The sequence below is a fragment of the Zosterops lateralis genome (assembly GCF_965231275.1).
Source record: "Zosterops lateralis genome assembly, chromosome: 6".
NCBI lineage: Eukaryota > Metazoa > Chordata > Aves > Passeriformes > Zosteropidae > Zosterops > Zosterops lateralis.
Window position 1 is genome coordinate 30,187,167 of NC_139761.1, and position 23,412 is coordinate 30,210,578.

The window sequence follows — 23,412 nt, forward strand, 5'->3', positions numbered from 1 at the left end:
AATTAGGGTTCCCTTAAAATGAAGAAAAAATTTTTCCAGCACTTCATGAAAATTCCTCAGAAAACTGCAGGACTGCTAATTTTTTCCTGTTGCTACATGAAAGAAAGCAGGTTTAATTTAAAATCAGGTGTAAACCGATATCCTCGCTCTCTCTTCTTTCTTTTTTTTTTTTTAATACAGTTTAGAAAGTTAGCTCCACACATCAAGAAACGTGAAGCTTATTCAAATGTCCTATTCCTATTCCACATCAGAAAATATTCTAATAAATGTCCTCAATTATTCAAATAATCCAAAATTAAACTCTTCAAACTGTAGCTCATGAATATATAGTTTGGTCCATAGCAGGCCCAAAAATAAAATGTAAATGCAATCAATGGCTTTTAAGCATTACGATCTGGATGTAAACTTCCAACTCTGAAAGTCTTCAAACTTCTGCCCACCAGAAGCCTGGAGAAAATACTGGGACTTCTGGGATCTTCCCACACTTGCACCATTTCTTGGCCTCACCACTCACTGCTGACCCTTATCTGGCCCAGTGGAGCATTCGTCCAGCCAATAGAGCAGATTTTACTTAGTGAAAACTAAGAAAAAACACTTCTTAGAATACTTTTGAAGTATTTAATATCACCTGCTCCTTCTCACAAAATTTTGCTGCCACTAAGTAGTTTTCATTTCCGTTAACAGCATTTAAAAAATGTTAATCATTCTGCCATCTTCTGTCTCTCGGATAGAAGAGGTGGAATGTTCACCTACAGATGTAAATGATGTTAGTAATTTCAGTCACAAATTAGACTGTTGACATAGTATTTAGACTGAAAAAAGCATGTGAAACCATTTTAAATGTATATAGTAGCATTGAAGCACATTTAATCCATATCTCAATGAGTGAAGCAGAAGAAAAGTTGTCAAAGACTCATAGTCGATTAGGAGAACAATTATCAGCAGGTGAAAATAAAAAAAAAAAAAAAAAAAAACTAAAAAAAAAAAAAAAAAAAAAAAAACAAAAAACCACCAAGCAAACAAATTAATAGCTCTTCAAATTAGATGAAAAGTTTATGAGTGAAAAGGAAAGCTGTGGTACACTGGTATATTATACTGTCCTTCTTCAGTAGATAAAATGACATAGTCCAGCTGCTGTTGGGCTGCTGTGCTGTTGGCCACTTTTCTATCAAATGCTCCCATCATCCTTAATTGTCACATAGTTCCACTGACAGAGCAGGGGTTATCCAGTGTATTGAGGTCCAGAAGCAAATGAACAATTACACAACACTGAAAATCAACACCTGCTGAGCTATAAATAAAAAAATAATAAATCTTAACTATGTTTAAAAATGCAAGTAACTTTTTATTTCTTTCTCCAAAACACACAGCTTGCTCAACAAAGCACTGAAATATGCTATATTTGTGCCAAGGACTGCAACACACCCTTCAACCTGTTAATCTTTGAAGACCATAATTAAGGAGGACAAACTGGTTTACAGTCTACACAAGTTGCAAAAGAGCTGCATTCACAATTTTTCTCAAACACGAATTTTCCTTATCTAAGAATCTTGCTTGATTAAAATCTTGGGGCAATTAGCAGTTAAGTGAAGAGATTAGTTTCTGTTGCAAAAAGACAGTCAACCTTTACAAGTTCTACAAAAGAATGATTTGGACTCAATTCTCAGCTGTATCCAAGCACGAAGAAAACAAACCTTTCTACTGTTCAGATCTCAAGGCTGGACCGAGCTAGTCCAGTACCTGATACTGTTTAGTGCTGCCTCCCATGTTTGTTGGAGCACTCCTGTTAAACCTTTTCCACACAGAAATCACCTCAGCACTTTCATGACTGCCCAGGCACACTTTCACTCCAAAATGAGGCAGAAGCTGGTAAGATGACCAGCCATTTCTAACAACACATACCCCTCAACCTACCACTGTTGCCTCTGCTAAGAAATTCTGATGGTGGCCTTGCTATGCTATCCTCAGTTTTTCTTATAATAGTACAATATTCATACAGAGAAAGTCTCTGATTTCTTAGTCCCTTAAGAAACAATTCTACAGACTCAGATAAATATTTTTCTTTCTCAGTAAGAAAGACTAATTGAAGATTACCTAGAAAAAAATGGCAAAGTGGAACAGAGCAACTATAGAATGACTATCACAATCATGAGGTACCATAGACACCTTTTACAAAGATAGGGAGAGTAGGGAGAGTGAGTGAAGGGAGAAATAAGCTTTTTCCTTAACCTTTTACTAAGATTTAGCCAAATACACCACGAGAACAGTATACATGGCATAGCAAGGAACAGAGCCATCACCAAGATCTCATCGCTATGGGTGAAAAACAGTGTAGATCACCTGGCCCTCTAGTAGAACAGTATCCTCTGAGAACAGCAAGTGTCCTCTGAGTTCCCTGTGTAGGTAGAGGGCCACAAAGCTGTGGCAATGTGGCTTTGAAAGGTTGATGTCTCATAATGGCTCTTTCATCAACCTCCTATCAGCTGTTCCAACCACAAGTTTGTTCTGGACTTGAGGTTTTTAGGGTGGATGAATGAAGACTGATGAGAGAGGATGAAAGAAGATATGGAAACCCTCAATTCCCTAAATTCTCATCCCCTGCACCTTTTGTTTTGCCGACTAATTAATAAATAATCAGTACTAATGTTATTAAAATAATTTTGCTATCTCAGGGTCAAATTCTGATAACAAATGCATGGCCTGACTGGCCTGCAGAAATACATTTCAGGACAGTTGCCACCAGTCTGGAATACTGGTGATCTCTACATTTGAGCTAAACCAAAATTATTTCTGCTGGGAACATGGGAAAAACTGGCACAAAGAAAAAGCTGTGACATGAAGCATTTGTTTGGAACAAGTACAACTTACTCATGTCTTCTGTATCCTCCAGTGTGATTTTCAGAAACAATCAAAACAAAAGTGACAAAACCCAAAAACCACAATGAGCAAACAGCAGCTTTTAAGTGCTGTGGGAACAGAGAGGTTTGTTTAAGTAACCACTGTTTAAAAAATGCATACATAGTAACACCAAAATAAACAGCTTGCAACGTTGTTTATTTTAAGATACACAATAGTAATGTAAAGTGCTGCATGCTCTGAATTCAGGGTGTACTAACATTATTTACAGTTGTGAAGAGCAGTAGGAAAACTAAGCTCCATGCCAGAAGACTCCTTGTTCGGAGAGCAAAGGTCAGTTTTCACTGCTTTTGCAGCTTGGAGGATTCCAACACGCAGCCATGGAAAGCTCCTGCTCTCATTTCTCAAGCAGGTAACTTCTGAACTGTGCATGAAAATCCTAAAGAAGGCAAGTCATTCCTAAAAGAATGACTTGGCATCTTTAAAATGGGTACACAAGCCCATTCCCGGGAAGTATAATTAAGAGGGAGAAAAAGATATCTTTGTCCTGTTGCTTCACTTCTTTAAAAACCTTCCAAACACGCCTAACTTACTAACCCTGTGTTGTGCCAGACAGAAAAAAATACCCAAAAGGAGAAAAATACTAACAAAACTAAGGAGCAGTGTTCTGAAAAGTGACTGACTTACTGAACAGATTTATGTCACTGTGTGTCTGAATTGCATTTGGTTCTCTGCTGACAAAAAAATGCCATTGACTTCAATCCATAATATAAGTTTGTGATATTTTTCTTCATAAAACCAGTCTAGCTATAGGCAAGAAAACTGGACTTTTTTTTCTGGCCAATCCACTGTCTATTTATTATTGTAATTGCATAGCTTTACCGTTGTAATTGCAACATTACTGTTATTGTATAATCCTTGTGACTGCCAATAAATAAGCCAGAAAGAATCCGACTTGGATCTAAGATCCAAGGCTAAATTTCTAATTCTGGCAATGAACGAGAAAAAAAAAAAGAGGGAAAAAAAACCCCAAACATTTTTCTGCCATGAAAATGGAGTTCATTTGATCTGGAGGGCATTGAGATGAACATGGAACCCCACAGTTACATTATTATAAAGTAATGTTCAAGAGTAAAATTTCATTTTAAATTCAAAACACAATCTCTTTCTTCCTGATACTTTTGAGGAAAGCTGTGTGTGAAATTCAGCAGTTGAAGACAGCAGGCATTCAGTCAATATTTTCTTGCGGTCATTCTGCCTCTCTGAGGGCCCAAGCTTTGTTTTTGAATCATGCCGTCAAACTGCCATAAATGTCTGTAAGTGAAAAGCAGGCGAAAAAGCTATGTTTTTCATCCATTTTGGCATCCCAACTTCTGTGTAAATCTGTAATCAACTCCATTTTATATTAAATTTGCATTGGATCCATGACCTTAAAAATCAACATTTGTATTTTGAATGCTCAAACAACTTTTGGTGTTTTGGATTGATGTTTCATAGAGCAAATGTTGGAGCAGATGTCAGATATATTGGGGAAGACTAAGCTGGGTAGGGGTTGATTTCAGACCTGTACCTTACCCAGACAGTGCTGAAACTTCACAAGTCGTGAATGGAGAGCACTGTATGTATTGCGACAGTCTCTGCCTCTGAATATCTGAAAGGGAGATGGTTTTTTAATGGGAGTTCCTCAATACAAAGTTGCTTTCTTTGTCAGTTTGACAGAGCCCAAGCCTGGCTGACCTTCGGCATCCACTCCCAGTGCCTGAAGGAACAGTAATTAAATATTTCTCTTAAGCTTAGTTCTTCAATTTGTGTCTCAAGCCCATTTCTAGTTTGACTTTGTAAGTTAATTTTGCAATAATTTTTCCACTGACAGATAAATGAAACATCATTACAAAAGTTGAAACAAATACAACATAAACTTAAACCTGAAGGAGGCCAAATTTGGGAAGCTTTCCTTCTGAAAACAGCTCTAATTTCAAGATATTTTTCAGGTTTTAATCATTAATAAGAAAACATGAAAATATGAGAAAAGCTTCAGGCAACATTACTTTAGTGTAAGCCCAGGAATGAAAGATGTTTCTCAGCAATATACCTTCAAATGTTTTTTGGAGCCTAGTTTTAAAAGTGCTAAGCAAAGGCACTTCCACAGATTGTTCTACAGTCTAAATGACTGGGGTTTGGCTGCTGAATTCCATTATTCCTGCAAGGTGTTTTGTTCCTCTTCAGTAATTTCTCCTCTTACCTCTTTGTGGCCTCTGCTTATTCACTGCTTCAGTATACACATTCTCTGTCTAGGGCTAGATCTTGTATTTTTGGGATGGATGGATGGAAAGAGCAGTGGAAATAACAATACAGCTCTCATTTATCTCTTTTTTCAGCCTCTGTTACCCTTTTTGGGGAATAAGGGCCCTGATAGTCTAGGCTCTCCAAACATCCTTCTGTATCTTTCTCAGAGTTTCACCAGACTGGCCTCAGGCTAGTTTCATAATCCTCAAGAAAAAAACAGTCCCCATGTTCAGCATGAGATCATAACACGGTGATCTCACTCTGAACATTACCTTTCACTACAGCAGCACTATTGACTTCTTTGCTTAGAACAGTTTGAATTTCCCACCAGCTCTGTTGTGTGATATTTGGTCTCTTTTAGGCAAGATACTTTTTCATGGAGTGAGCCTAAAGTGTACAGAATAGAAAGCTCATGAGTCCCCAGGCCTTGTTTTAAAGAGTTTTCAGTCTCAGCAAGAAGTTCACTGCAGAGATTGTTTGGGGATGCAGTAGAGGATGTTAGAGCACTGCTGAATTGGAGTGTGCAATATTTTATCTTTTCAGCTGGGGCTTTGAACAGGATTCAGACCCCAGGAGCCAAACTCAGGATAGTTTCACAGCTCTATGGTTATGTTTATTTGTACCCATTCTAGAAAAACACCATAGTTCTGCTCATTTGTAGACATTTTATTCTCCTGCTGCACATATTGTTTTGCACTGGTTCCTTTGAAAGCATTATTGCTTTCTAAATGGACAACTTTTGGGGAATAAAAGGAGAGAAAATGGCAAGAGCCCCTTTTCCCACAAGGTATCCAAGAGCATTGTGAGGTGTAAGTTCATAAAAGCCAGGACAGCTAAGATTAATCACAGCAGTAAATTGTCTACAAATGTTCTGGTTAGATAGGCACAAAGTAGTGGAGTTTTTGGTCTGAGAAGTGTTTGTTTGGCAGTTCATGGCCACCATACAACACATACATAGGTTGTAGGCTGTTTAAACTTGAAGTAAGTTGTAATATAATATACCACTTGTAAGTGGGCATATTATGTGAAACAATGTGGAATTCTTAGGATTACCCTAAAACTCTGCAGTTCATCCCACCATCCATAGTGAAGTTCATATCAACTTAAGAAGCACCTCTCTTTCTTAAGAGATGTTAGATCATGTAGTGAAGTGACTCTGTGTAACTAGAAGAAATTGAATGAAAACAGACAAGACCAAGTAACACAACTCTTGGATTGGTCCACCATAAGAATAAAGATGAAGGGGAGAAGTGAATCAACCTATTTTCCCTCTTTTTTTTTTTTTTTTTTTTTTTTTTTTTTTTTTTTTTTTTTTTTTTTTTTTTTTTTGTTGTTGTTGTTGTTGTTGTTGTTGTTGTTGTTGTTGTTGTTGTTGACAATAATTAACACATTTCTGTTTCATTTCCTACTTTATATCTGGAAGAGAAAATCAGAATATCCCTTTATAGTTGAAACTAAAGCACTCTTTAAACATTTAGATTTTGAACTGATCCCTCAAATTAGCCAACTTTCTTTGAAATTAATATGTGTCACCTTTCCTATGCAACACTCCTTTGCTGACTCCCTCAAATATACACACATCACTTTTCTGACCACATAACGTTCCTTATTCCTGTTGTCATCACACATATCATGACCTTTCTCCCTATTCACACTCCACAATCCTGAAAAGCCCATTTGTGGACGATCCAAACAGCTGTCAGCTGTCTGCATATGGTCCTCAGTAGGCAGGGACCTTTCCAATATGAAATGGTGACCTTGCAATATCCTTCAGCCCCTCACTCTTCACCCTCCTGTTTCCTGTTCTTCATTCAAGCACGAGTGGGAAGCACGAGTGGGAAGCACCTGGCTGAGTCAAAAGAGGCAGCAGAAAGGATCAGGACTAGCTGGAAAGCTGACAAAGTCCAATTTCACATCAGGAAACTCCCAAACTGTTGAGGAGGGGAATGTCCACTAGCAACTTCTTGAAGTACAGAGATGCATTGGTTAACACCATTACACTCCCTTTACTCTCATTATTGCCTCTTAGCCAGCAGTTGATGCTCAAAGTTCTGGGAAAGATTTTTGATAGCATTTACATGCAGTAATCACACCTCAGGTCACCAGCATAGAAAAGACCTGACAAAATTGATGCAAGACCAAGACACTTGCATTAAAGTAGCTTGCAGAAATCGTATGCTGTCATCTTCAGTGTAGACTGGCAAGAACACAACACTCTTAATTATATATTAAATGCTCCTTCATAAAGAGAAAATTGTCCTGAACTTTCAGTCAACTGAAGTTCAGGTTTTTGTACAAGCATTGCATGACTGTCATGGTCTTTCAACAGCAGGACAAAACCATAACAGAAGTGCAATTTTCTGTAATTCAGCTGTTGCAAAGTAAAAGATACAGGTCTTACACAGTGTTTTTCATCTGTAAATATAAAAAGCACTTTAAAAAGCAGCAACAATCATTATGCCGTACTGTTTAAATGGAGAAACTAAGTCACAGTGTCTTGTCATGGTCACAGCTAGAAAGAGAAGTGAAAACTACACGTCTACCAGAGCTCCCTTGTACTACACTGTCGTGGGGACAGTAGTGAAAGCTGGGTCACAAGCGAATGCGACAAACAGTTCAGCACTCAAGACATTTTTCTTTCTATCATAAAATAGGGAATCGTTGAAAGGGTTGTTAAGTGTAATTCGTGGACAAAGTGGCCAGAGCATTTAACACTTACTAAGTGTTTCTCTGCCTGTCTCCCATTATGATTTCACTACATCTTTTCTGGCGTTTTCAAAGGGATCAGAGTTCCACTGGAATTAGTGGAAGAAGGACTGAAAGATACACACTGTTAATCACTAATTTGTGAATTATCTGCAAATATTTGAACACAAAGAAACAAATCCTAATTTTTTAGCCTATCTGGGAGGAATTATAACTGCTTTTATAATGATCCATGTAGGTATATAGCATATCAACCAACAATGTGGCTTATATCATCTTTGCAGTTTTTTAAATTGACAGAATAAGCACAAAGTAATCTAGACTAGGCCATGATCTTACAAAAATCTACTCCTTTCACGTATTTATTATATGTTAAGAAAGTGAACAGGAGCTTTCCCATTGCTATCTGATTTAGTCAGATAGTATTGTCACAATATATCCACTTTAGAATATTGAGTTCCCACTTTAAAATGACCAAATAAGAGCTTGATCTTGATGACAGTCAAATTTCTACAGCACTAAAAAAATTACTTTATGCAGATTTTTTTTGTTTTTTTAAACACTAAACCAAAATATTTGCTGCTGTTGACTGAGCCACTCAGATTTATTATCCTGAGATTGTAAGAGTATGTCGTGAGATGTTAAGCATTTTATGGACATAAGTAGTCAACTGTTACAAATAAAATACATATTTTGAAATGCCATCATAAAAAGGTAAACCCAAGATTTAGAAATCTTTATGGCCTATCACCCAGTATTATACAAAACAACTGAAATTAGTTTTGGCAGATTTGGGGCTAGCAGTTAAAACTGAAAAATAACGAATGTAAAAGCATGAAAACTGTATTGCCATTATGCTTAAAGATAACCATAAATCTTTAGAGATGCCAATGATTGCTTTAGATATTACAAACAAGTGCTGCCAATCAACTCTAAAATATGTAATGCGTGGTATTCTAGGTATCATAACTCAAGGCAAACTCCACAACAACAGGAGTAATATTGTCTGTCACAAAGTACTCTCTTCATTAGGCAGCAATAAGAATTGACATATCCATTTCTATGCAGTTGTGGAACTGTTGGCAGAAACATGCTTTTTTTTTTTTTCAAGACAACTCTACTTTTACTGAAAACTTCCTTGAAACCAATTGTCCTGCTCTTGGATCTTGAAAAGAAAGTTTTAAACATATCTTGAGGCAAAACTGAGAGGTAGCATCACTGCACAAACAAAAGCAATTGTATTTTCCCTGAAAATATATTTTATATCTACATATAGTCATGCGCACACACTACAGAGAAAGGGAGAAAACTATGAGTTTTGTGATGACAACAGCTTTAGGTAGTGGAACCTGAAGACACTCCAAGGAATTCTCTCCTCTAGTTGACTGTGATCTTGATTTGCAGTTCACAACATTTATTAGAGCAATGCTTTTGGAGTTAAAAAAGTGTTTAAACATTTTACATTCACATATGCTTTGGTTAAGCTACCTTTTGCCTTGTGAGCATTGATGCCCCAACTCTATATAAACAAATTCTTGTCACTATCATTTCCTTGTTTCAATTTCTTTAGGGAATTCATTAATTGGACTTTGCTGTTCCCCCTTTTTTTTCTTCTCTTTTCACATACTTCTTATACTGACTCTGCAAAGCTTTGTTATCTGACAATAACAACCAGAGAAAAACAGTGGCTGATCCTATCATTTGCTAGGCCACATTCAGCTTGCTCAGTCGAGGCTTTTTTTCATCAAGCCTCAGTTGAAACCATGCACATGTTTTTTTGTTGTTCTCAGGAATCCCCTGTTTGAAAACAGCAGGTAAAATATTAAATTGGGAAGTAATATCTAGTCACATTATCTGTGGCTAGGTGGTTTGCCATGGGCTGACCTCATATGCCACATGAATGAAATTCGCCTTGCTGCACTCCTGACACATTGTGTTGCCTGTTGATGAGGAGGAGGCAAAACTAGGCAGGCTGGTATAAAGATAAAAACAAGGAGAGGAAAAGGTAAAGCGTAACTAACTAATATCAGACAGGGTACTGTGAAAAATTCTTATAGCAGGCCTAGAAGAGGCCCATTAGGTAGACTCAACAGCCTTAATTGTCCTAGTAGCACCAAAAAAGGTTTTGCTGCAGCCCATCAACCTGCCATGGATTTGGGGACAAAAAGTGGATGAAAGGGATAGGAGAGCTGGAGGGAGAGGGTGGTGTAATTCATTTACTTGTCCCTAGCAGGATGCAAAATTCGGAGATTCTTTGGGGGGTGGGGAGGGTGTGTATGTGTGTGCGTGAATTTCACCCTATATATAACTTGGAATCCTATTAGAAAACAACTCAGTGACACTGCAAATCCAGTATTTCTCAGCATGCTATTTTTGAAGCTGAAACACACAACATATTTTGATCTCCAAAGAAGCACAATAAAGATCCCCTCTTCAAAATAAAATGAAAAGTAAAAAAAACCCTCAACCAATTGCACATATAATAATTTCCAGGCCAGCTTCCTGTGATTGTATCCGATTATTTAAATTTTGGACTGTCTCTTTAATTTGAGGAGCAGGGAGAGAGGCGACAGATGGCAGACAGAATTGACTTATGTCCTCTATTCTTCTACAGAAGAAGGGGGAGTGCAGAAAGTTTGATCGAGGCAAAAGCTACAGTACATAGGCCTGGCTATAACTATCTAATAGGTCTTTTGACGGATCGGTTTGGAATATTTAGGGTTTTTTCTCCCCCAGACAGGCTTTGTAACAAACCCACGGTCCTGGAGGTTGCCATGGGTGACGAGAGAGCTGACATCCAGTCCCAACTACAAATAAGCACATGACAAATGGGCCCAGAGCCCTCCGACAGCCCTGAACCTTGGTGACCCCCTAAAAAACCCAGCCTCCCCATACCCTATGCCCCCCTAAAAAAGCATTACTGAGTATATTTTTTAAAACCGAAAGCTTGCACTTAATTGGAAACACTGCCATGTAACCGAAATGCTTAGGACAGCATGTACAAGTAAAAATAAATCATTCAGCATTGTTATTTAATGCGCTGTGACATCATTTCCTGAAATTAAACAGAGATGACACAGATTCAGACAGTCCCTGCTAAGGTTCAGTTCAAACAATTCACAGATGTTTTCCTCCAGCCAGCAGAAAACAATGCGAGACTTAAAGCACTCTTCTCCCTCTCCCCCTCTCCATCTTCCACTCTCTCTCCTCAGCCTTTTCACTGGTACAAGGAGGTATGGCAGTTTTATAATACATGCTCCCGCAAAAATATTCTTTTTTTAATTTAATTACTCAGGCTGTTGTACTAAATAGATGGATCATTGCGTCACAAAAGCATCAATTTTTCAGAAGAAATAACAGATGTCTATGTAACAATGATTAGATTAACCACTCCCAGACAAAGCTAGCTTTTGAGGCCCACACACCCCATGACCCTGGGTTCCCTCTTCTGTAGGGGGTGGATGTAGAAATGTCAGATCTAATCTCAGATTCCATTTTTAAAACAAACAAAGCCCCACCCCCATCCCATTTCAGCTCTTTTCTTTTAAGATTGTGGTGTTTAAAAGGTATGCGAATGTTTGGTCTCCTACTAAATCTTCAGGATGGATTTCATGGCTGAGGACTAGGAGCACTCAGAGGATGAAACCTTTCAGCCTGGGATCAGAAGTGTCATTTTGAGAAAGATTCTGCCCAGGCTGGTGACACAGTAGTGCAGGCAGGCAGGACAGGAGGGGGATGCTGATGACATTAGGCAGTGCTGCACTACCAGCAGCAATAACTACAAATGTTAATGGCCACCACCAGCCCTTCTGGTGAGATACCAGAGCAACTCTGGGGTACAAAGAGGCACAAAACTCGTCACCCTGAAGACTGCAAGACTGCAGGTCTTGGGAGTTTAGCATTCAGGCACTGATTTTTCCTTAGCACTGGGGGGTGAAGTCATTTAACCTCTCCTCACAAAAGTTTATCCAGCTGAAAAATGAGCACAATATTATTTTGTAGGACATGCTTCCAACCGGGTGGTGTTTGTACAAAGAGGTCTGTTCTACACCAGCAGGCAACTTATTACCTTGCTGAAAAGAGCACACAGCCAGCCCTGCCTAAGCAGAGCTGGAATAAAACTGTAGCTTAGGCTCTTCCAACTCTCTGACCCTGTGGTGCACTGAGGTGGAAATGGCAGCCACGCAAACACATGTGCAGGTAGTTTTACAGGAGAATCAGAGGACATTGTCCATCTCCTCTGTGCACCCTCAGAGGCTACAGCATGTTACAATGCACTCCAACACACACACTAAAAGTCACTAGAGTGACTGCGCATTCCTGTATTATGTCGAGTCTCCCAGCCTTCTTCTCACCATTTTAACTGGACAAAGGTCTGCTATATTTTCAGGTTTGGTTTTGGTTTTTTAAAGTAGAGCAAAAACAGCAATGTGCAGAATGCTTCTCCCAGACCACATCTCTGAGAAAAGCTGTTCTACAGTTTGATATGAAAGTAAGCTGTTCAGTGTGGAGTGCAATAGCCAGCTATGTTTGTAACCTTTCTTTAAGGTATTTAAATTAAAATAAAATATGGAAGGACATATTTATGACAGTGGGTTGAATTCAGCTTCTTTGAACACTTGCTTTAAGATTGGCTTTGGTTGATGACATTCATCTTTAGAATCAAATCTAATGAATAAATAAAATAGCTGCCCTTTATAAAAGGCTTGATAAGCCATTTATCAAAATATGATAGGCACACATTTTATTCTCAGATACACCCACATAAATACAGAAAAAAAAATCTGTTTCAGTTAGACTATTCATATTATCCAATCTGGACACCTGAATATGATAAATTAAGAAAATTAATTCAGGTAAGCACGAAAGCCATGGCTAGTTCATTTCACCACCTTCCAGGAGAACTTACTCTAGCCTGACAATAAAACAGATAAAACCAAGATATATTCTACAATAGACTCTGTAAAGAACAAGATTTTCAACTAGAAGTTGGAAATCAGGCTAAAATGACACTGTTCAATGTTAGAAGACAACTTCAGCTAGCAAATAAAAGCAGAAAAACCAGCTCAACTTCAAGGGAGACATCCCAAATACCACCAGATGGGAATTTGGCATTTTCATAAAGAAAGCTTTAGTTTGCAGGCTACCATTGCTAAATCCAGTACTATTAGTTAAGATACGTATCTTGTTAAAGACTGTAACAAAAGAAAAAACCAAAATAGAATTTTAACAAAGGGCATCACTCCAGGTAAGTGTCAAACCATAAACGAGACTCTGTTCTACCAGCTTTTTATACAGATAAAAAGGTGAAAAAAATGTTGAATGTAGCAAAAATGTAGTCTTTGGCACACTGCTGCAGAAATGGATGAAATACCAGAGGTACAAGTCCATAGAGTGGTATAATTACTTCCTTTATAACTTTCCTCTTTTCTGACTATGTATGTATATTTTAAAGGTCCTCCATCCTTCAAAAGGGCATGGGAGGAGGGGAACCGGCTCTATAGTTACTGGTAAGAAATCCTAATCTCAGCATTGGTGTAAGCTGGAGGCATCTATACATTTGAGCACTTCCTGTTTTCACTTCGTGATCAAATACGTTCTTTGCAGGGCAAATAGGGGAGCACTTGAAGGGGAAAAGCAGTGATGTCTGAGAGGCTAATTGAGTGTACTAAGAACTTCTTAGCACAGAGGAAAAGGAGTCTTCCGAAGCTATGAATAAACTCTCAGCTTGGGTCAGATTTCTGGCTGTTTCTTTTCTTTAGCCACCTTTGAACTCAACTAAAAACAGTCTTAATGTCAGGTTTACCTTTCTGATGTCGTAATCTTTATGTACTATTGAAAAGATTATACTACCAGACTAGGATTTCCTCTACTTTCTTAAACACTGGATATTATCCAGAAAAAGCATACACATTTCCAACCAATTCATCCTCAGATCTTTTATCTTCCGGTATTGTTGTAACTCCAAATGTAAGACAGAGCTCAGTAAGTGAACAAGAACATGACAGAAGATCCTACTCCCTGCATTTGACTTCCAACAATAAAAACATGCATGTGTATCCTATATCAAATATAATTAAAGTTACTACAAAATGAAAGCTGTGATAGGGGTTAGAAATCATTTTCAAAGACACAGTCTGTCAGATACATTCATTTTACATCAGAGTTCAAGTGTCTGTCTCTTCAAAAAAGCCACTTAAGCCATTCAATTTTTAAAATTGGCTGTCTTAGGAGTTTGCAAACTGATTCAATAAAGGAAAAAGCAGCATTTTATTTAAAATCATAAGTAAATACAATTAGTCAGATCCGAGTTACTCTCTTGGAATTTGACAGTCTAAAGGACTTCTACATTTAATTCATGCCATAAGAGGTGGACTGCCACTGCCTCTCCTTCCAGGGAAATCAGAGGTTAATGATTTTTGTCATATTGAGACTAACAGCTAACAATTGCTACAGTTGGCCTTTAGTATTTTATTTGTCCTTTTGAGGTATTCAGAATAGGTGACAATGGCTTGCAGTTGAGAACATATGTAGAGAGACCCCTGTGGCTTATGGAAAAGTTGCTCCATGCTGGTTGGGTGTTTGAAAAAAAAAAATACGACCAGAGCTCTTTTATGTTCCTCTCCTTAATGAATGCATGAATGTCAAAATGTACCAATGGCCCATTCAGGGGGCAAAGCCTAAGCAGCTCCTTCTTTAAGAACACATCCTGAGATGTAAAATACATTTGCTTAACAAATTAAAATAATGAGATAATTCAATTAGTTTCTTTAAAAAAAAGAGAGAGAGAGAGAGAAAGAAAAAAGGGTACATCAGGGGATTATTGTAATACAAGAACAGGTCATACAGCACAAAAGAGGAAAAACCAATTTGAAATAAGGTTAGAGTAGTAATGAAGGAATGTACATTGAATCATGGACTGCCATTGTAAAGATATTTACTTGAAACAATAAAATTGTACATCACACATTACCCCGTTCTGGCTCAGCCAGAGTTACATTTTGAATGAACAAGCTAATTTGAGAAAAAGTGTGAGATCTTTAAAAGAAAGGAGTTTTCATCCTTTCCTGCATGTGTTTATGGCAAGAATCTTTCTGAATTTACATTGCACTGGTCAGGGGTCTCCATTATCAGTTTGCAGGTCTGAGAATTACAGCGCAGTAAATCTTTCAACACCTGCAAACTCATTAAAGCCTGGACGGTAAAAGGTTTGGGGCTTTCTTGCATTCATTTAATCTGATTTTTGTGAGGCCATCCTCACCAGTGATGGCAAATTTCCTTAATTCATGCAGGATGGAGAGGTCAAGAGAGAGAGGATAGAAACAAGGAAAAGGGATTTCAAAAAGCCAGAAGGACTTTCCTCAAGAGAAGCAAGAGGCAGTTGACTGTTTAATAAGCAAGTGTCAAATGCTTTCAAGGAGCACATAAGAAAGGCAAGAAAGGAAGAAAAAAAAGTAGATATCATGAATTTCGTAAGAGGAAATGGAGCGAACATGGAGGTGTCTACAAACCAAACTTGTTTATTTGTGGCCCTGCATTTTGCTGTCTGCCTGTACTGCTCGTCTAAAGATACCCTACAGCTAAATGAAAAAACCCTCCACTCGCACTAACTCGACTTCCAAATTAAAAACATTTTACAGGTTAGTAAATCTCCAGCTGAGGTGATGTAGCAAAGAACAGCTGTGAAGTAATTTTGATAATGATGAGAATAATAAGCACATGGCAAGGTTCAGGGCTTTGCTGTTGCAGCTTCAGTGCTCCTGAATAGATAAAAGTGATTAAATACTCCTGATTATCCCTGACCAATATGTAATGGATTTACAGCCCTTTCAATTAGTCAGTATTTGCTTAGGACTCATTATTTTGTCTTTGGTTAAGTAATCAGCCCAGAGACTCATGTTCTGTCTAATTCCTCTGAGCCAAGTGGGTACAGGGCACCTGACCTTTGAAATGGCCATAGCTGAGAGGCAGGAATAACCACTACTCCAGCAGAGACACTGGCTATTCCAGCTAATCCTGACCCCACAGGCCAGATCAATGCACCTTAGTTTTCTACTAATGTCCTTACATCAAAATGATGGTTTAGGAATGTGAATCTACCGCTCCCCCCTTTAGCTGTGCTGCTGGCAGAGCAGTTCGATAGTCTCTATCATAAATAAATCGGGTCCCAGAATCGTTACCCTGTAACCAACAGCAGGAAATTTATAAACCCATGGAAATTTATAAAACTTTGGTAGAAGAAGAGGAAGTAGTTAATAACAGTTAGCATTTCAAGCCTTATCAAGTGAGAAACAATTTCAACGAGCAAGAAAGAAGAAAATCAATTTATAATTTTACCAGTTTCCATCATTTCCCACATAAAGTAAACTAAGTTTACTAGGTTTCCTGTGGAACCGTGCTTTGATGCCTAAGTGAAGTTAAATAGTCAACAGAACACCAACACAAACCAATAGCAAGCAGACAAATAAAAGCCCAAGGAAAGCACTGCTATTTCACATATTTAATCTCTCACCCCCAAATGTGATTATGGCTGGGTTTAAACATTAATGGACTTGAAGAGATGCAAAAAAGGGTGATTATTCTCTCTGTTACAAACTAAAAAATTAGGGAATCTGTAAGCCTTCTTTATTTCCTCACAAAAAAGTAACAATGAGAAGGTTGCAAGCTGCTGCTTTGACTTCTCTAACATCCACAGCGTATGTCAGCGCATGCACACAGACCAGGGCTCTCTCTTTCACCACATACATATGAAGTTTGTGTAAACAGAGGCCAGCAATAAAGAATACAGAAGGCAGAGCTTTATATGTGCTAAAGCAAGAATCCCCCTTTTGCTGCCCGTAGGAAGATTTTGAATAGCTCAAAGCCAAAAATGGTTACTTCATATATAGGTGGTGTTCCATGCTAAGGTGTTGTACTCTCTCTCTTTTTCCCTCTATAGGATGTGTGTGTATATATAGATATATATATATACACATATATAGAGATAGGTAGGTAGGTAGGTAGGTAGATATCTTTGAGATTTGTCATGATTCCAAGACCCAAAAAAAAAAAAAAAAAAAAAGGACTAAAAAAAAAAGGCAACAAAGTCTGAGACCTAATAATGGTCAAAAAATTATGGGGACAATTGATTTCTAATAATGATGACTAAACCTCATTAGGCACATGAATAGAAATTTATTTTGGTTTTGGGCACCACTTACTGTGAGATGCTGGAAAAGCCACGCTCTCATGATATTTGTTGCTACTTTGGGGAAAATGCCTCTTTTCTTCTGACGCTTTTTGTCCTTGTCTGGGTCATCATCATCTCCTGTTCCAGGTGAGGCTACACTGTTGTCTAAACCATCACCTACAACAAAGAGGAAAAACAGGAGGGAGGAGATGTTTAAAGAACCAAATACAGAAGCCAAAAAATATCATTAATTGCCAAGACAGTACCACAGTTTGGGGGCTTTTTATTTGTTAGATCAGGCACATACCATTTCTCGTTATATAAGAATGCTGATACAAATATGTAAAAATTAGAAAACCGTGTCTCTCCAAATACTAATTTTGTGTTTCACACATGCATATATCATTAATTCAATTATAATTGTGTGCTTGACATAGTGCAGTAGCTCTTTTTCAATTATGGGATTCAATGTGGGAAAACCTGCCACAAGAAAACCCATTTACAGTAAATGCATCTCTACAACCATTCTGAATATGTACGTATAAGTAATCAAGTTAAATGTTCTGTAGTCTATATATTCGGGGCCCTCTGCAGAGGTGGCAGTAACCATGTCACCGTTCAGTGCACATAACACACTGTCAGATGAGCCCCTCCCTCCCCATAACCATCACCTCCCAGCACACATGCACACGCACTCACAAACACGTACACCTAGTGTGACCCTGCATATAGCATTTGCATGACATGAAAACTTCTACATCTCTGCATCAGTGATTATTATCATTAAAAAAAAAAGATGCACATCAAGGTAGAGCTCTCACTTAATCAGAACTTTCCATCAACATCCTTCTCTTCTGTGCTTTTCCCTGGCATTAATTGTGCATTAGCAAAAATCATTTACTTTTAACAGTCATAGTTATTTTTTCTTGCCCTCCAGCAAAAATGCCTTGAAAGCCTGCCTGGAGGGCATCTAAATTATGTATCTGAAAAACTCTTCTGGCAAGGCATTGCAGGACCCCTACTTTCTTAAAATTCATACGAGCACGTCTTCCTGTTTTTGGGAAGGCATCAATCAAGAGCAGCAATATATGCCATATTCCTACATTAATATTTGAACTAATAACTTTAAAAAAAGGAAAGAAACAAGATCCGACTTGTGGCATAATCAAATGCAAAATAAATGAAGAATACTGGGACAGCACTGAGACTTTATAGATTGCTGTGTTTTCCTTACACATCATTAGCCCGGAGCCACACGAAAGAGGAAAACAGAGAAGTGGAGAGTTTATGCTCCCTGCTGGTGTTTAAGAAGCCGAGGTCCTGGAAGGACATCTGGGAATTGTGCTGAGACGGTGGTTTTTGTAATTTAAGAATAGACATTCATTAGCAGTAAATGCCATAAATCCCATGCTAAGTAAAAACCTTGTCCAAGAAAGCCTAAAACAATAAACTCTATGCTCAATGTAGCCTGAGCTAGACGCTCCATAGCTTCCTGAGGAATGCTATAGATTCACGAGCTAATTCCTATAGCCTCGTCTACATCTGTAGTGCTACTAAACGAAATACGTTGCTGCTACATACAGTCCATTTGCTTCAAAACTTGCATTTCAGCTCCATCTTCCCTCCCATGCCAGATCACCCTTCTTGTACTGTGTCCCCTCTGAAAAACTGACCCTTTTGGACTGGAGAGGCAGAAAAAGCCACAGCAAAGAGCTGGCAGATTAATTTTATTGACATTTCCATTTTCACTGCAATGTGATACCCTCCATCACATGGAAGAGATGACCCTCACTATTTACAGACTGACAGGCCACTTCATTACAACCACCCTGCCCCAAGGCAGAGCAGCTCCTTTCCATCTGCCCAAACACCAGAGCAAGACCCTGAAGTCGCTGCTCTCTTTCTCATGCCTTTTTTTTTTTTTTTTTCTATTAACGATAGAGAAAGGAGAGTCAAATCACAGTAAACTAGTCAAAGAGATTAAGGAAGCTCTGAACACTGTAACCAACTGTTTGCTTTTGCAATAAATTGGTCATTTAGAAAGCTCTCCTTTCTGCTTCTTTCTTCCCCCCATATATTCCACCCTACCCCTCTCTCACAGACACGTGTGCGCGCGCACACACACACACGCACACACACTTTCCACTATGCCAAGGAACTGCTGCAAGGCAAATTCTCACAAACACTAATGGCTTCTGACTGCTCCTTGGCAACCCCAGCATTTTAACCTGGGTGGATATGCTCTCCAAAATACAGACACTGGAGCTATCTCATCAGCTGTTCATGTGACACAGATGGAGAGTGGCTATTAGGAGCCAGGCAATGGGCCTTGGGGATCTGAGGTGCTGTACTGTAGCCTCAGGCAATTTTGAAAAGCAGTACCCGGAGATGGGGGGAAAAAATCCCTACTGAAACTGCAAGTTTGAAGTCAGTCAGTCTGCTTGTCTATCTGTCGTGCGGATAAAGATATCTTTGTCTCTTTATGTAAAAGTAATGTGTGTATGCACAGGATGTGTGGAGCTGTAAAACTTCTGCTCTGCTCCATCCTTTCAAACCACAGAAACACCAGTTTACTCACTGTATGGACAAATTCCTGTCTGTCTGCATATACTCTCCTTTTTGTGAGCATCCTCAGAAGGAGTCTCCTGCACGCTATATCAGCATTTTGGACTTTTTGATGAGGTTATTAATATCCTAGTTTCAAAAAGCTAATAGCAGCCCAAGAAAGAAAAGTTCAGCTAAAGCTCTCCATGCCTTCCCATCCTAATCAGCAGTTGAAATTGTAAGAGTCGGTGCTTCCCTAATCTGTTCCATAACCTCATGAAAGGAAATTCAAATACTGTAACTCCAAATGATATCAGAAGAAAAATACTGTAAGATTTGTTCCTCCTGGTGTACAACAGGCCCAGTCCTGTTAATCTATATTGTCATATCTTTAATGACACTACAACTGCTCATATTAGTGGATGCAGTTTTTAATGAGAAGAAATCATAGACAAAGCCCTTAAGTGTCTTTTCCAACATGGAATTATTTACTTCTGGTCCTAGTTTTCTTCATCCAAATAAATGTCAGTTACTTTAAATGAAGAAAAATAAATTATCAAAAGCAAAATAAAAGGAACAGATATGAAAGTCGCTTTATGGCAGACTGGATTAACTATATTTTTCACTACTGTATGAAGGAGTCAAAATTTAAGTAATTTGAATCATCATTACAAGAGATTCTGCTTATATGAACTATTCATATCCTGGTTTAGATGGTGATTTGTAAGAAGAGTAGAGTCAAATTCTAAGTTCTATGGAAATGGAAATTAAAGAAGCATAGTTATCAAAATTTTCCAGAGAAGAAATTAAAGTTTGGATTTTGGTCCACTGTCTCTCTCTTTCACACAGAACTAAAACAATTAAGGGTGATTTTCTCCTGTTTATTATACTGTTCACTCGTTTATTCTTGTGCAAAGAGTACACATGATTGCAAAACCCTATTGGTGTTGTAGGAAAGTGGAGAATTCTTAAGTGGCACTCTGTGGAGGTGTCAATGACCACGCAGGATTCGAGCCAGTAGAGAATTAGGCATTTTACTCAGCTTAAGATTATAGCAATGCTATGTAATAGTGTCAATAACCCCTGTAAAAGATGGAGAGAGTTTACAAGAAATCCTGCAAAGGGACCCACCTAGGGTTCCTTAAAGACCTTCTGTTCTTGGGGAAGACTTTGTGGAGAACACTGAAGATTCAAGTCTTCTTTACACAGTGGCAAGTTGGGCTTTGACACTGACTCAGTGTTCAGGCACTCTTAGTGTGTGCTGAGGGTTTCCTTCCACAACATAAATTCCTTTGCATTGAAAGCAAAGAAGACTACTTCTTCTTTAAAAAATATCAAATTAGTAGTTAGAGCACGGTTTCCATTGCACCATAATTCCAACTTGCTGCAAGGTTACTTCCTTGGACAGATAAGCTTGCAAAGCCCAGTGTTGACATAGCCAAGGACTCTTTGAGAAACAGAGACAAATCCTATATAAAACCTGTCCAACCTTATTGTATCAATTAATTCTTTGTTAGTCTTCCACACTATCAGTATTATCTCAACCATAGTCTTTGTTTGTGTTCTTCACAGAGTAAAAACCCAGCAACAGAGGAAGCGAGTTTAGAAGTTGCTCATCTTGTCTTTTTTACCACTTGTGAACAGGATGAATAACAAATTCCCAATCTATCAAAATGATAACTAAAAAGGATGACCCAGTCAGGCCAAAGCACAGAAGCCTGGTAACAGTCCAGATTCAGATTCTAGAAATAGTTTCTGTTACCAGCATAGCAAGTAGAGAAGTTTAAAAAGTGATTTCTGGAAAAGTACGTTTCAGAACCCAGAGTTTCTTCACCATCAGAGGTCCCTTACAGCTTTAAGGTTTGTCACACTAAAGGAAAAGAGAGAACAGCAGGAGTATCTAAACTCGGGGGAAGACAAGACACTTCGCCATTTTTCTAAAAATAGTGGATGCAATACGAAGAGCACGTTATAGAATTCTGAAAAGGAAAGCTGCAGTGCACTATGCTGATCTTAAGTAAGCTATTCTAGTCTTCCAGTCTAATATTTTGATGGAGTGGAGTATGTTGATACAAATGCAAAACAAAGAGGAAAATCTGCATGCAGCCTATATTCACAACTTGCAATTATTTGTTTGTACTTAAAATGTGTCCATCTAGACACAGAAATATTGTAAAACATTATTAATAAGGACATTCAGCTCAGTAATGCAATCCATATCACCACTAGACAAAAATCTTAAAAATCTGGTTAATTGTCACTGCCAAAAAGCTGGGGAGAAAAGTGTCTGAAGATGTTTTTGAAGATAGTCTGGACTGAAGGGAAAACTAACAGAGAGGGAAGGTCAGCTCCAGAATCGAAGACCCTTCAGGAGAATCCTTATCTTCATTCCATCCTGTTAAAATTATCAGGCTTTTAGGCTTACAGCTCCAGTAGATAACAGATCTTTGAACAAAGTCCTGGCTATGGATTGTTTTTGTTTCTCTTCTTCTTAATGATCCCTGTTCAAGGAAGTTGACTTAAGTCTCCTCACACCACAGGAGCCACACTTATCTCCTGCATTTCTTGCCCAGGGAAACTAAGTTAAGATAGGTTATGTCTGGCAAATATGGGACTTTGAAAATCACAAACAGTTCTGGTGGACAACGCAGCTCAGAACTGTGGCATCGCTGGCAGTGCTCTGCCAGCACCTGCGCTGGTTTTGCTCAATTACTTTACTTGAGGAGGAAAGAAGCCATTAGAAGCTGTTCAGAGGCCTTACAGGCACTCTGAGCCTGTGCCAACCTGCATGATCACCTCTTCCTAGACTGAAGTGTCCTCAAGTGAGCTGCTGTGATCAGAGCACTGTGTTCTCTGCCCTGGTGTCTCTGAGACACCAGACACATGTCTCATGGTTCTCTGTTCGATGTTTCAGTGAGCATCTTGGACAGAAAGAAAGGCTGGACACTGGTGCACTAGAGAGAACAGGAAAACTTCAGACATACACCATTACCATCTCTCTTCCTACAGAGGATGTTGTTCTTTTGCCCTTCTAGAAGCAGGAAGGAGACAAAGACCTGGCCTTCTCTCTTGCTGTTCTTTTGGAGGATCTTTTGCTTTCCAGAATAAAACCCAGCAATTCTACTGGGCTGATAATGTAAAGATGATGTGTATGAATTTCACACAAGGCATTAATAATTATTGCAAATTCAAATGGGAGGAAAACTTAAGATGCTATCAGACCCCACATATAAAGCTATTCTACATAATCTAATTAGAACTTAGCATAGTTTGTCATTCAGGAGCAAGTCCCTATTGCCATCTGGCAGTATGTGCTAAAGGCTTAAAGACTTGCATGGCATCTTGTATATAAAGTTTATTTACAAGAGACAGAATGAAAACTGTTTCTTTTCTGTTTCTGGATAGGCACCTCTCTAGAGTCTCTAATATATCTTATTTGCAAAAAGGAATTCACAAATGTTTTATTATTTATTCCAAGTAAGAATGGCATTTCAGCTCTTATTATAGCCATGCATGCTATAAAATCAGTGATCTAAGTCTTTCAAAATTGTTTTCAGAACTGTTAAGTTTCACATTTCCCCTTTCATTATTTTTCTGTCCAAAAATAAGAAAAAAGACTGGCTTTCTTTGTGTCCTTAATTGTCTGTGTTTAGAGCTCACGTTTATTTGTAAAGTGAATTGAGAAATCTTAGAAATTCTGTCAAATGCCAAAAATGTATTTTTCTAGTTTTTATAAGGGAAAACTAATAAACCACAGTTAAAATGTTAAGCTCTTTTGTACAGGCAGGAGGTTCATGGTTCGTTCATTGCAATCCAACATTTTTTCACATCAGGTGAAAAAAGTGTTCCAA

At 38.4% G+C, this 23,412-nt stretch overlaps 1 protein-coding gene across 4 annotated transcripts in view; it reads right to left on the bottom strand.

Annotated features, from left to right (window-relative positions):
* The window catches only part of MEIS2 (Meis homeobox 2), a 175,379-nt gene that overhangs the window by 104,115 nt on the left and 47,852 nt on the right, over positions 1-23,412 (bottom strand). For all 4 annotated transcript variants that reach the window (XM_083863448.1, XM_083863447.1, XM_083863445.1 and 1 more), the window contains exon 9: positions 17,049-17,194. In XM_083863448.1, the coding sequence (XP_083719574.1) occupies positions 17,049-17,194 (146 nt within the window). The remainder of the gene's footprint in view (positions 1-17,048; positions 17,195-23,412) is intronic.